The 12,254-nt window shown below is 47.4% G+C and overlaps 4 protein-coding genes across 5 annotated transcripts; 3 read left to right on the top strand and 1 right to left on the bottom strand.

Moving 5' to 3' along the window:
- Positions 1-978: 978 nt before the first annotated feature.
- Positions 979-2,367, top strand: St1 (Sulfotransferase 1). 2 transcript variants are annotated; one of them, XM_064687786.1, is made up of 3 exons: positions 979-1,415; positions 1,476-2,006; positions 2,062-2,367. In XM_064687786.1, exons 1-3 carry the CDS (start codon positions 1,081-1,083, stop codon positions 2,246-2,248), a joined length of 1,053 nt encoding a protein of 350 aa, XP_064543856.1. In that variant the 5' UTR covers positions 979-1,080; the 3' UTR covers positions 2,249-2,367. The 2 variants fall into 2 exon arrangements, with proteins under 2 accessions (XP_064543856.1, XP_064543857.1); XM_064687787.1 differs by having other exon boundaries at positions 980-1,415; positions 2,077-2,367.
- A 737-nt stretch (positions 2,368-3,104) lies between these two features.
- LOC135432223 (amine sulfotransferase-like) lies at positions 3,105-4,509 on the top strand. Its single transcript, XM_064687788.1, has 4 exons — positions 3,105-3,394; positions 3,446-3,903; positions 3,961-4,033; positions 4,092-4,509. Exons 1-4 carry the CDS (start codon positions 3,126-3,128, stop codon positions 4,234-4,236), a joined length of 945 nt encoding a protein of 314 aa, XP_064543858.1. The 5' UTR covers positions 3,105-3,125; the 3' UTR covers positions 4,237-4,509.
- A 548-nt stretch (positions 4,510-5,057) lies between these two features.
- Mthfs (methenyltetrahydrofolate synthetase) lies at positions 5,058-5,892 on the top strand. The gene is made up of 3 exons (XM_064687791.1): positions 5,058-5,232; positions 5,295-5,550; positions 5,605-5,892. The coding sequence occupies exons 1-3, from the start codon at positions 5,116-5,118 to the stop codon at positions 5,838-5,840; spliced, it is 609 nt and encodes a 202-aa protein (XP_064543861.1). The 5' UTR covers positions 5,058-5,115; the 3' UTR covers positions 5,841-5,892.
- Positions 5,816-11,964, bottom strand: vir (VIR_N domain-containing protein). The gene is made up of 6 exons (XM_064687770.1): positions 11,796-11,964; positions 11,021-11,724; positions 9,342-10,963; positions 7,304-9,281; positions 6,160-7,245; positions 5,816-6,096 (listed from the first exon to the last, which is right to left on the bottom strand). The coding sequence occupies exons 1-6, from the start codon at positions 11,859-11,861 to the stop codon at positions 5,916-5,918; spliced, it is 5,637 nt and encodes a 1,878-aa protein (XP_064543840.1). The 5' UTR covers positions 11,862-11,964; the 3' UTR covers positions 5,816-5,915.
- Positions 11,965-12,254: the final 290 nt, after the last annotated feature.

The following is a 12,254-nucleotide window of genomic DNA, read 5'->3' as shown; positions in this document are numbered from 1 at the left end:
TTGGCCAAGGTCAGAAATTAGAATAATTTCGAATTCTTGCCAAATGATATTCACATTTTGTAACGTGAGCGTTGGCTATGCAAATCTCTGCTCTCTGCTGTGGAATAAAGCGAATATTTGTTGTAGTCGCCCGCGCGAATAGTTCCATTCAAATCAATTGGCTTTACATTTGCGTCAAGCTTTGCGCCTGCGATCTGCATTCAAACAACCTGCTTACGGCCTGACGATTCGATTCTTTTGGGCCAAATGGCTGCCCAAAGATGTACGCATAATTTCACCTTCGCGAACACAGGGTAAACAAACAAACAAAAAAATGTTGACAATGAATCGTTAGCACCAACAACTTTCTTTTACGGCTGGCTTCAACAAGAGCATGCCCAGCCACAAAGGCCGTCCGTAAAGAAAGTGTCTTACAGCACCCGATCATTAAATGCGTTTTCGAAATATCAAACCGAAGATGAGACAAAACGAGTCTGTTTACAAGTTTTTGGTGCCGTTGCGAGCATTATATAATACAGCGACATATATGGCTATGTAGATGGAGATGAGGCAAGCTGTTTATCACTTTACGTTCATCGTTATTTACATGTTTTTATGTTCGATTCAGCTCAACCTGATCATGGCATTATTCTAATAAAAAAATGAAAAAGCAAACAATTGAAAACTTGCTGCTGGATTTGAACCAGCGACCTGTCGCTTGTTAGTTCGACTTTCAAACAACCAAGCCGCGATTCTTTGATATTATTACTGAAACTAACTTAATATTATGAAGAATATTTAAGTCGAAGATATCGGTTGAATATATATAAAGACTTAACTACACAATTAAAAGGAACGAGCCCAATTTAACAAATTATTAATCACTTCACTTCACTTCACTTCACTTCACCTCCCTTCAATTCACGCGCTCATCTCTGGAAGTGAGCGTAGGGCGAGAAATTCTGCCTCTGATTTCTCGCTGACTGTGTAGCCGCGTTCAATGCGGCGCCAACTGCAGAGCCGTACGGTTGACTTCGATCCATCAGATCAATCAAAAAACAAGTGTAGCTTGAGCGTCTGTGAGCTAACCCGAACAAAAATATGCCCGAATCGAGTTTCTTTGCGAGAAGCGTGCCCTTCGAGCAAATCGATAAGCTGGCCATCAGCGGCGGCTACTCCTCGATCTATGCCACTCGAGAGCCAGGCGTGCCCGTGGTGGGCAACTGGGAGCAGCGTTTCTGTCGTTTGGCCGACACATTCCAGCCCGTGCTGGATCGTGTGCATGAGTTCGAGGTGCGCGAGGACGATGTGTGGATTGTAACGCTGCCCAAGTGCGGCACCACCTGGATGCAGGAGCTGACCTGGCTGGTGCTCAATCGTTGCGACTTTGAGACGGCCAAGAGCGTGGACCTGACCATACGTTCCCCATTTTTGGAGTAAGCCAAAACGTTAGCCTTATTCACCATATATTAAGCTGTGTGTCTCGGCCTACTTAGATTCAACGGAGTTGTGCCGAACGTGCCACACGACACAATCGAGGCAGCCAACGCCTTGAGCTCGCCACGGCTGATCAAATCCCATTTGCCCGCCTGGCTGCTGCCCCGCCAGATATGGACCAAGAAGCCGAAGATCATCTATGTGTATCGCAATCCCAAGGATGCGGCCGTCTCATATTTTCATCATTGGCGCGGCATGGTCGGCTACCAAGGCACAAAGGATGATTTCATGCATTCGTTCATCGATGGCTATGTGAACTTTACGCCCTGCTGGCCACATGTCCTCGACTTCTGGCAGCTGCGCCACGAGCCGCACATCTACTTCACCAGCTACGAGCGCATGAAGACCCAGCTCGGCCAGGTTATCGAAGATGTGGCGCGTTTCCTGCAGCGTTCCGTCAGCGGTGAGCAAGTGCAGCAAATGAAGAAACATCTCTCCTTTGAGAGCATGCGCGACAATCCCGCCTGCAATCATGCCAAGGAGTTCGAGAGCATGAAGGCAGCAGCCGGCCGCGAAGTGGAGGAGTTCAGGTAAGCCACACTTGCATTTGGATGCCCAGAGATCTGCTGCTGAACGTCTAAAAAGTGTTGCTCCACACAGATTTGTGCGACGCGGCGTCGTGGGCAGCCACAAGGACGAAATGACGGCGGACGTGATACGCGAATTTGATCTTTGGTCCGACGTCAACCTCCGGGACTACAAATTGCACATGGATGATTTTGCAACTTACAGCAAGTACAATGAACAGGCAATTCCCAAGACACTGTTGTAAGCGCGCGTCGATTAATCACATCGAATAGATTGTAAGCTAATGTGATATACGCATACAAGCAACAGTATGCTTATACTACAGCTATATGTATTTGTTAATAATAAATGGTTTCATACTTTACAAAACATTGCAACTATTAATGAGGAAATGCGGCAATCAGCTTGCACTTCGCATACGAATACAGTGAAAACTGCCTTGGTTGAACAATGACAAATGACAAATAAATAATTTTAATATATAGCCTACACAGATAAACTATATTATGAATGTTTAATTTATTCATTGGATTTTTAGGCCCAGTTATTTGTCTTAATATTTTGTAACTTGCTGATCAAAAGCAGTTAAGCTCTGTATTAAATTTTCTTTTCATATGTATGACATGCATTTTCCTATCAATTTAGGGCAAAATCGCAATCAAACTGATAATAAATCACGTTATTTTTCAAAAGATTAAGCTATTGCACATATTCCCAAACAGAGTTATCTGCAATTCTTTTGGTGAGAATATATACTATAATCAATATTAGTGGACTAATCAAACTAGGTATTGCAATCTAACAGTGTGTCAATCTGAATGAGCGCAACAGAAGTGAACTGAAAGTCCATAAGATTCTGTACATGAGTATAGAAATGCAATAGATAAATGTAATAAGTATCTCTTCGTCGAGCATACTCGACAATTGCATTCGTTTTACTATCATATTTGCGCGCAGAGAGCCATACATTCATTTTGATTACAGCGCAGCTATGTCTGCCACAAAGAGCAGGTTTTACAAAAAATTAAGAGCAATGAAAACTCTTATTTTTTTTTTGTTATGCGTGGGTTTTTGGTATATCAACGACATATAACCAGATAGAGCATTAGTAGAGCTTAGAAATGCAGTACGAGCGGATCACGCCGAAGAGCTATCCAGTCAATCTAATTGACAAAAACTGGGCCGAGCGGAAACTTTGTTTTCGAAGTCCGGCTAAATCATTCCCAGAAATGATTCACAACATGGAGGTATTGGAGGATGATGTTTGGGTGATTACGAATCCGAAAAGCGGCACCACTTGGATGCAGGAACTACTTTGGCTATTGCTAAATGACTGCAATTTCGAAGCGGCACTGTCCAAGGACTTGGAACTACGCTCCCCCTTTCTGGAGTACGTATGTAGATTATAACGAGGCAATCTATATATAACGCTTGGCCTTAGATATGATTTTATAATCCACACCGATGAACAAAGAGCTCTGAAACCCGTACAAGAGCTGCCGTCGCCACGGCTAATCAAATCCCATCTGCCGCTCCCCTTGTTGCCCGCTCAGCTCTGGCAAAAGAAGGCGAAAGTGGTTTATGTCTTTCGAAATCCCAAAGACGCCTGGGTTTCTGCTTATTATCACGGAGTTACCATTGGCTTCAACTATGGCTCAACGCTGGAGCAGTTTGTTAACGCGTGTCTAGATGGCGAGAATATCAAACTGGAATCAATTGAACATGCAGCTGAGTTTTATCAGCTGCGCAACGAGCCGTGGGTATACTACACCAGCTTCGAGCGCATGAAACTCGATCTGCGCGCTGTTATTGAAGACCTCTGCAAATTTCTGGACAAGACTGTAACGGAGCAGCAAATGGAACGCCTACTAAAGCATCTGTCGTTCGAAGAAATGAAGAGTAAGTCACCAACTGAAGGGAAATCGGAACGTTTCTCTAGTCCTTCTTTTCTCTTAGAAAATCCGACCACAAATCACAACTGGGAAAGTGCTGACTTTAAACATGAAAACGCTCGTAAAACCATTTACAAGTAGGTAAAAAAAATATGAGAAATAAATACTTAACATAACTAATTATTTATCTTCTAGCTTTGTACGCAGCGGCAAGGTGAATGGCTATAAGGACGAGCTGACAACCGAACAAATCGAGCGAGCTGATCGTCTCATAGAACAAAGACTGCAAAGCAACAAAGTAACACTAGAAGAACTTTTGTTGCTGGATGACCTACGATAAGATACTTTACCCAGATTCACAAATTGTTTACTAAACCAACGCCTCATAAAAAAATTAACGTTATCTGTCAACAACAACAACTGTATGTGTATCTTCATATATTGTATTTCTCATTGTCGCTCATATCAGCACAAGACACGCAGAGAAAGACTAACTATATTCGAATCTTTCTATAAAAATTATTCGCTGTTTTAGGTATTGTTATTATTAACAATATATCTAAAATATTTTCTACGAATGTCTTCATTAATTTACACAAAAAGCTTTGTGGCAAGCTTTCTATATCTTATAGCTACAGGAAAATAAGAAATATATTTAAATTCTATATTTCCAAGTAAAAGAAGAAAAAAAATGATTATAAATAAAAACAAATTTTAAAATGCTGACATTCTCATTGCGCGCTCTTTTTAAAATTGCCGCAATTTCTTTTTCTTAAAACTTTAAATATGACGGAAATCAAGCGGAATTGGCAGCACTGGCGGCAACAGCTGATGTCATTTTTAGTGCTAAATTTAAGGCGACGACGAGCGCTGTCAGCAAAAGTGTGTACAAGCCGCTTAAACTACAGTCAATACACGTACAAAGTAACCATTTGGGAAACATCGCTTGTAATTTACTGAAAAAGGCAATTTTACACAAATGCGCAGCTCAATTTAACGTTTGTATAGCGCTATCTGCTAACATTGTTAAATAATACTATATTCATTTATATACATAAGAGCCGACCTGACGATTGTTTACGAATTGGGAGAGAACATTGAGAACTGATAAGGCTCACATTTACTGATAAGCGGATAATCGACGGACAGAGAGCCGTTGAGGCAGCAGAGGGCAGTAAACAGAAAACAGTTTTTACCGGTTAGGACAAGTGTGCACACCATGGCAGCTACCCTCCAGAACAGCCTGAAAGTCGCGCTGAGGAAACACATGAAGGAGATCCTCAGCTGCCTAACGCCCGAGGTCATAGCGAAGCAGTCGCAGGCTGTGACCTCAAGGGTCGGTACATACAGAATCACCTCAAGATCTAAGTAAACAACATAGGTGTCTATTCTTGGCAGGTGTTGCAGAACGAGGCATTTCGTCAGGCGCAGCGCGTTAGCATCTATTTGAGCACCAGTGACGAGCTGGACACCACGGCGATAATCCGTGAGATGTTCAGGCTGGAGAAGATGGTATTTGTGCCCAGCTATCAGGGCACGAAGATGAAAATGGTGCGTTTGCGGGATATGCAAGAATACGAGGGTTTGCCACTGACCAAATGGAACATTAAACAGCCGGATTTCAAGGAGACCCGCGAGGATGCCATGACAAATGGTAGGCAATAAATATATATGCTATGGTTATGGAGAAACTTACCCACTCTTGCAGGCCATGGCATTGATCTCTTCATTTTGCCGGGCGTGGCGTTCACGCGTAGAGGTGATCGCCTGGGCCACGGCATGGGCTACTACGATAAATATTTAAAGCAGCACGCGGAGAAGTATCCACACAAGAAGACGACCATTATGGCGCTGGCTCTCAACGAACAGATCGTTAGTAACGAGGAGCTGCCCGTGGAGGAGCACGATGTGCGCTTGAATTGTGTTGTTACAGAGAAATCTTAAATTTAATCACGTTACGTACAAATTGTATAAATCGAATATACACAAAAACATATGCCATTTGCGGCGGCGTTGATTCTAACGCAAATAGGGCGGTCTTGAGCGCAAGCCACGCCCACGAGATCGTCCACTGTAATGTGGCGATGTATAGTGGGAGTCGCCGCCGCTAAAATGCGTTTCAGCATTGCCGGAGCGATACGGCGGGCCCGTCGACTCCGACCAGCTGGAGGGTGAGCCAATGCGCAACAGTTTCTTTTGTCTGCAAACAAGAAACAAAAAATTAGTTAAAGACACGGCGGTTAGTAAATCTTAAACTGTTTACCTGTACGCAGCTGCCGCGGAGATGCGTGAGCCGCGATTGCGACCCACTCGCGAGCCGCGCAGCATTGAGGGTATTTTATTGTAACCCGTTGGCCCCGTGGGCTGTGCGCCGCACGTCTCCAGCGCCAGGAAATCGTCCACATGCAACGATGGCGGCCGCGAAGTGTTTGGCGGCCTAGATCGGAATAGGTCGCCGCGCGAGGGTGGCGGCCTGGCAAAGCCTCGGCCACGCACTGCGCTCACAAACATTTTCTTTTCGGGCCGACCTGTGGCGGGCTCCACCTCGACGCGTCGGGTACGGAAACAGGGTGCTGTTGGCGTCAGCTCGCGATTGGATTGTGGTGAGCCTGATAAATGCAGTACACGCTTGCAATCGCCCGTGAGATTCAGATCGGGATTCAGGCACACATTGGCCAAATCAGTCAAATCGCAGGCAATGCGCTCGTACAGCGGCTCATCCATATCTTCAATAACCTCAATGGGCAGCGGTTCCAGCCAGTAACGCGCCGTCAGCTGCACATTATCAGCCGTCGCACAGAAGCGTGTAAATATGGGACGTGCCTCGTACTGAGTGACAATGCCCTCCGCTTGCGGCAGATATGGCTCCACGTTGAGTGCGCCTGTGACGACGACGTTGCTGTTGCTGCTGCCAGTTGCATTGGGATCGCTTTCGTTAGCCGTTTCCATTGGAACAGCCGCTGCTGCTGCGAGCGTATCCTGCTCTTGCTTAGCTGCCTGCAGTGCAATGAGCTGTTTCAGATCACACAGCGCCGCCTCATTAGCTACTGCTTTGTACTTCTCCAGCACTTTGAGTATGCGCTGTAGCACTGGCGGTTTGTCTAGCTCCACATCCTGAAACTCAAGCAGCTGGACGAGCTCGACGGGGCCCAGTTTAAGCGTACGCTGCGGCATGGCTGACATTCCAGGCGGTGGCTCAATTTGTGTCAAGGATCGCAACAGCAGAATCAACGACTCAATGTTTGCATTATACTCGACCGTCTCGTTGTGAAGTATAACACGTTCCATCCACGCCTGGAACTCGCTAATCTTTTGCTTCAGCAGCTGCGCCAGGTGATAGAAAGTGAAGCTAAAATAATAAATACGTTAATTAGCTAAAGTTTGCAAAGGAACACTTGCACACCTACTCGTGCTCGGTGAGTATAACCAGATTGCGCACTGCCAGAATGGAAATGCCATGTGTCACCTCCACGCTGGCTAAATTACTGAAAACGGCATCGATGACGCGTGGAATTAGCTCCTTGGGCGGCAGTGCAGCAGACAAATTCAGCGCCGGTTGTGCTGTGGATTTGTGTGAAATCAACGAAATGCCCGAATCGAGGAAACTGTCTAGTATGCGATGCACCGCCTCCTGGCAATTGGAGACAACATCGTTGAACTCGTTTAGCGATAACAGCGATTGGAAAAGCTCCCAGAATTTGCCCGATAAAATCGACAGCATGGAGCTCTTGAGCGGGGCAAAAGCGCACAGACGCGTGGAGAAACGCAGCAGGCGCTCCAGATTGGTGGTCGGCATGCAGTTGGAGCTCTGGTATTCATTGCACAACAGTTCCATAATCGTCTTGGCTATCAGCAGCGTCATATTGGGCGCCAAGTCCGATAGCTGCATGCAGACGCGCTGCAGCAGCTCCGACAGCTGCGGGAAACTTGAAGGCGCCAGCGCTTCCACCAACTTGGCAATTTGTCCGCTCTGCGGATGCAGGTGAGCGGACCACAGTTTCCGTTCGGTGATCAAACGCTGTTTGTGCTGCTGCTGCAGTTGATCGCTCAACGGCTGTGGCATGGGCAACGGCAGCGGCAGCAGTTCCGCCAACAACTTGAGACCCGGTATAAAGTATGCGGGTCCATCGATGTTTTTCAGCACCTCGCGTATCATTTGCGTCCAGAGCGACTTATGCAGCGACTCCTCGTCCTGCTCGTGCGGCTGTGTATAGGCCAAAAGAGTTTGCACCACCTCCAGTTTGCATTGCTCCACCTCGGCACCGGCCTGGCAGCGTGTTGGATAATAGTAGAGCAGGAAATATACCTTAACCAGATGATCAATCGAGGTCAGATCTTTGAAGGTGCCATCGCGGCACAGTATGGCATAGGAGAGCAGTTCCCGAAGTATTTGCAGCGTGGGCAACATAATCTGGCAGCAGTGCACACCCTGAATGGTCATCAGGGCGGGCGCATGCATACCGGGTTGCTCAAAATACGTGCATAACCGTTCCATTATCTGAATCATAAGCTGCACGCCGTCTGCCGCGTACAGCTGGAGGGCCACAAAGCGATGTTTCAGCTCCTCGGTGCCCACGCGCTTGGATTGCTTGATGCCGGGTGGCGGTGTCGACTTGGTGGTGACCAAGAAACGCAGTATACGCAAAGCCATTATCAAATCACCAGGAAATGTGGTCAGATAGTCCAGGGATCGTCCAATTACCTCTACCAGGGGCATTATGTCATCGTAGATAAACACATTTATGGCCTCCAATGGCTTCATGTACACATACATCTCCTGCAGCACGGCCGACACAGAGGGCTCAAAGGTTTCATGGTTCTTGGCCAGCTCCAGTATGACTGCGCCATGCTCAATAAGATAGTCGAGCTGCTCGCAGTAGCGTACACAGGCGTCGACCATGTCCACTGCATAACTAAGCACTGGACTCTTGTATTTAGTACCAGGCGAGCTCAGCTGTCGCTGTGATTGCAGCCGCTGTTCCTTTTTAATGAGGTCCATGAATATCTTTAAATTATTATTCAGTCCCAGCACCTCAATGGTGTGCTGACGACCTGCCGGATCGCAGGTCTGAGAGTATATCGAGTGCATGTGTGTGGCCAGTTTGATGGCATCGTATTCGGGCGCTGCTGCCGTAAAGACAATCGCATCCAGGTGATAGCGTGTCTGCACTTTGTAGGCCAGCTCAATACCCAGACGCGCCAAGCGCGGCAAAACGGGCCGAAGAATGGGCGCCAACTTCTGAGGTACTTTTACGGGTGTGGGCTCCGTTTGCACGGCAACATCAATAGCCACAGTTGCGCCAGGTGCAGCCTCAACTTTAACATCTGTTTCCTTTTCCGAGGTTTCTAATGTTTCCACGGGTTTATCTGTCTGCTCTGTTTTAACTGTATGATACGCAAATTTATTTTTAGTTTCTTGAAGCTTCAGATAACCAAGACACCTACCTTCTGGCTCCTGCTCTTTGACTATTTCCGGCTTGGGTATCGTAGGCACTTCATCCAGGCCCAACAGTATGGCGACAATAAGTTGCGTCGCTTCGAATGCATCGTCTACAAAGTAATCGATGCCCACGTGCGACTTGAGCAGAGCGTGCATCAGATCCAGTGAGCACAAGAATGTGGTGGCTGGTAATTCCTTCGAATTGCTTAGAATCAGCAGCAGGGACTCGGCCAGTGCGTGCTGCTTAAAGTAGGATTGCAGCGCGTTGCCAAAGCTGCGCTGCGCATTTGGATCGGTGACCAATTCGAATTTCTTGGAGACGGGCAGAAAGCGGCGCGGCTGCTGAAAGCTTAGCTGGTTTGCAACCAAAGCATCCATGAGCATTTCGAATGCATATTCGATTTCTTGACAAATCTCCTGCGGCGGTCGTTCCACTTTGCGCACGAAGAGCTGATTGCAGCTGTTGCGAACACTCTCTAGAGCCTCATAGAGATGCAGCTTTTTGATGATGGCCTGCAGTGCGTATTTCGTGCGGGTTAGCTTGGCCGTCTTGATTGACTCCACAATCAGCTGATAGCCGTTGGTATCGGCTGCCAAAAAGTGCTTGATGCCGAGCTGTGTGTCCAGCATGGCGTATACAGCCTTTAGAAGTAGCAGCTTGATAGACAATGCCATGTAAGGCTCCTTGTAGAGAGCAAAGACAGCTTCAAATGGATCAAAGTTGTGCTGCTGCAGCAGATGCCGGAACAGTTGCTCGTTGTTGCACAGCAACTCAGCCATGCGTGCGCCCAGCTTGATGTGCCGTATCTTAAAGGCCGGCTGCGGTTGCATGCAAGCCGCTTGGAAGCTCAGCGCTATTTGCAATATATTCGCTGCTTGACGCAGATGCGATTCGTCGTTCTTGAAGAACTGCTGCAGCACAAAATTGCGCCGCTTGTAGTGCTGCGTTAGGTAGCCCAGCTGATTGTTTAACTGCTCGCCCAGGTAAACGAACTGTTCGCGCTCGTCCACAGTGACGCCGCCGTGCTCCTCGTTGAAGGCGCTCACATTGTCCCAACGGATCTGCAGCGATAGCTTCTTGAAGAGTAGCCGAAGGGTATCGAGCTCTTTGCTGAAATGCGCCTGCAAGTCACCGTCGAATGTCAATAGCGGACGCTGCCATGGCTCGAAGGCGTCTATGGCCGGCGGAGCAGCAGCTGCAGCTGCCTCCAGTTCGCGTTCATACTCAGCCGCTGCAGCCGCATCGACTCCATCGTCTTCTTCTTCTAGATCATCACCAATGATCTCGTCATCACTTAAAATGGGCTCAAATTGCTCCTGCGGTGTATCTGAGCGTTCTCGTTCACGCTCCCTCTCCTCTTCTTCGCGCTCGCGTGGCAACGATTCCGCCGAGTGTCGATAGCCGTGCGAACTTTGTAGTTTGTAGTGCGAACGTGTATCGTCATCGTCGTAATCCATGGTATCCGGGGAGCGCGGACGTGTGGGCGAGTCGATTGAAACTGGTGGCGTTCGCGGCCACTTGTGTTCGTCTGCATCCGAACGTGAGCGTTCCGAACGCTTGCGACGTGAGCGGTGGCTGGAATACTCTGGTGATCGCGACCAATCACGAGGCGCCTTGTCGCGGGAACTGTACGGAGAAAGATTAGAGAATGAATAGAACAGTGTCATATAATACTTTACTCACCAGCGCAGGTATTCCCTGTCGTTGCTCTCCGAGTGCGTGTGCGTGCGTAGCGGTAGCGGTGGCGGCGAATGATCCGTGGAGTGCGTGGAACGTCGCAAGCGACGCAATTCGCGCTGTTCCTCATCCGCATGCTGATGGTAATGATCGCGCGACATGCCATATTCCATGTCCTCGTGCTCGTAGTCACTGACGCTGACACTGGTCTTGTGGGCCGCTGCAACTAGCAGCTCGCTTTGCATTGGCTCTGACCAGTCGTCTTTGAGCACTTCGTCCGGTAGGAGCACATTATGGGCCTCTCCGCTAAGATTGCACATTTCGGGTACGGTCATAGCCGGCTCACAGGGCAACGTTGGGCTGGCAATGGGCTCCGTTACCGAGTTGGTTAGTATGCCATAGACAGCTAGGGTAATGGCACTGTACCAGCCCCGCAGCACGAGCCCATCCGTTGGTATCTTCTCCTGCGAGCAGTCGAGATGAATGCAGTCGTTCTGGTTGTAGCGCAGCAGTCCCAAATTCTCAAACGCCGAAGCGCCCGGCATGCCCAGATCATTCACAAAGAACTCTAGGTCAAATTTTGAAGGATTCGTGGCACCAAGACGAACGCCGCCTGGAAAATCCGCTTGCACTCGAGCGCCCAGTGGAATAATGCGCACTTGTGTTATAAAAACTGGCTTCGGGAACTGAACCAAGTCCAAATTTATATCCTTTGGCAATTTTAAAACGTTTTTAATGCACACACACATGTTGATACTGAAAAAATGCAAATTGAACTTACGGTTACTTCCTCGTGTGAGAAAGTGTCGAAGAACAGCAGCTCGGCTCCATCGTCGGCATCGGCCATTTTGGCTTGCGATTATGACCCGTTTATGTGTAATAATATTAATTTGTATACTTAAATAAAGTAAATTTATATTAAACAAATAAACAAGCGTCCGTCGGCAAAATTTTTGTTGAGAACTTTTAAAGTGTGACCGTAGCAGCGATTTGGTAAAATTACCGACGCGGCGTTGCCACCCTGTTAAATAGTATGCTGCTTGAGTATCGTATGAGCAAAACCACACAATTTGCATTTGGCGAATGCAGTGTTATTTTTATAAAATTTAAGAATTTTGATTGTATATAAATTAGAGTAAATAATTTAAATTGTTAGTTGCGAAAAAATAATGTTGCATGATAGATCGTATAAATTTCATAATGCACTTAATGAAAGAAGAGAAGTGGCAGCATCAACCTA

Source organism: Drosophila montana, unplaced genomic scaffold (assembly GCF_035044405.1).
Source record: "Drosophila montana isolate Dmon_TW-CO22-7 unplaced genomic scaffold, ASM3504440v1 contig_3200_1, whole genome shotgun sequence".
NCBI classification, from domain to species: Eukaryota; Metazoa; Arthropoda; class Insecta; order Diptera; family Drosophilidae; genus Drosophila; species Drosophila montana.
The sequence above is the reverse complement of the archived record's forward strand: the minus strand, read 5'-3'. Positions and strand labels throughout refer to the sequence as shown.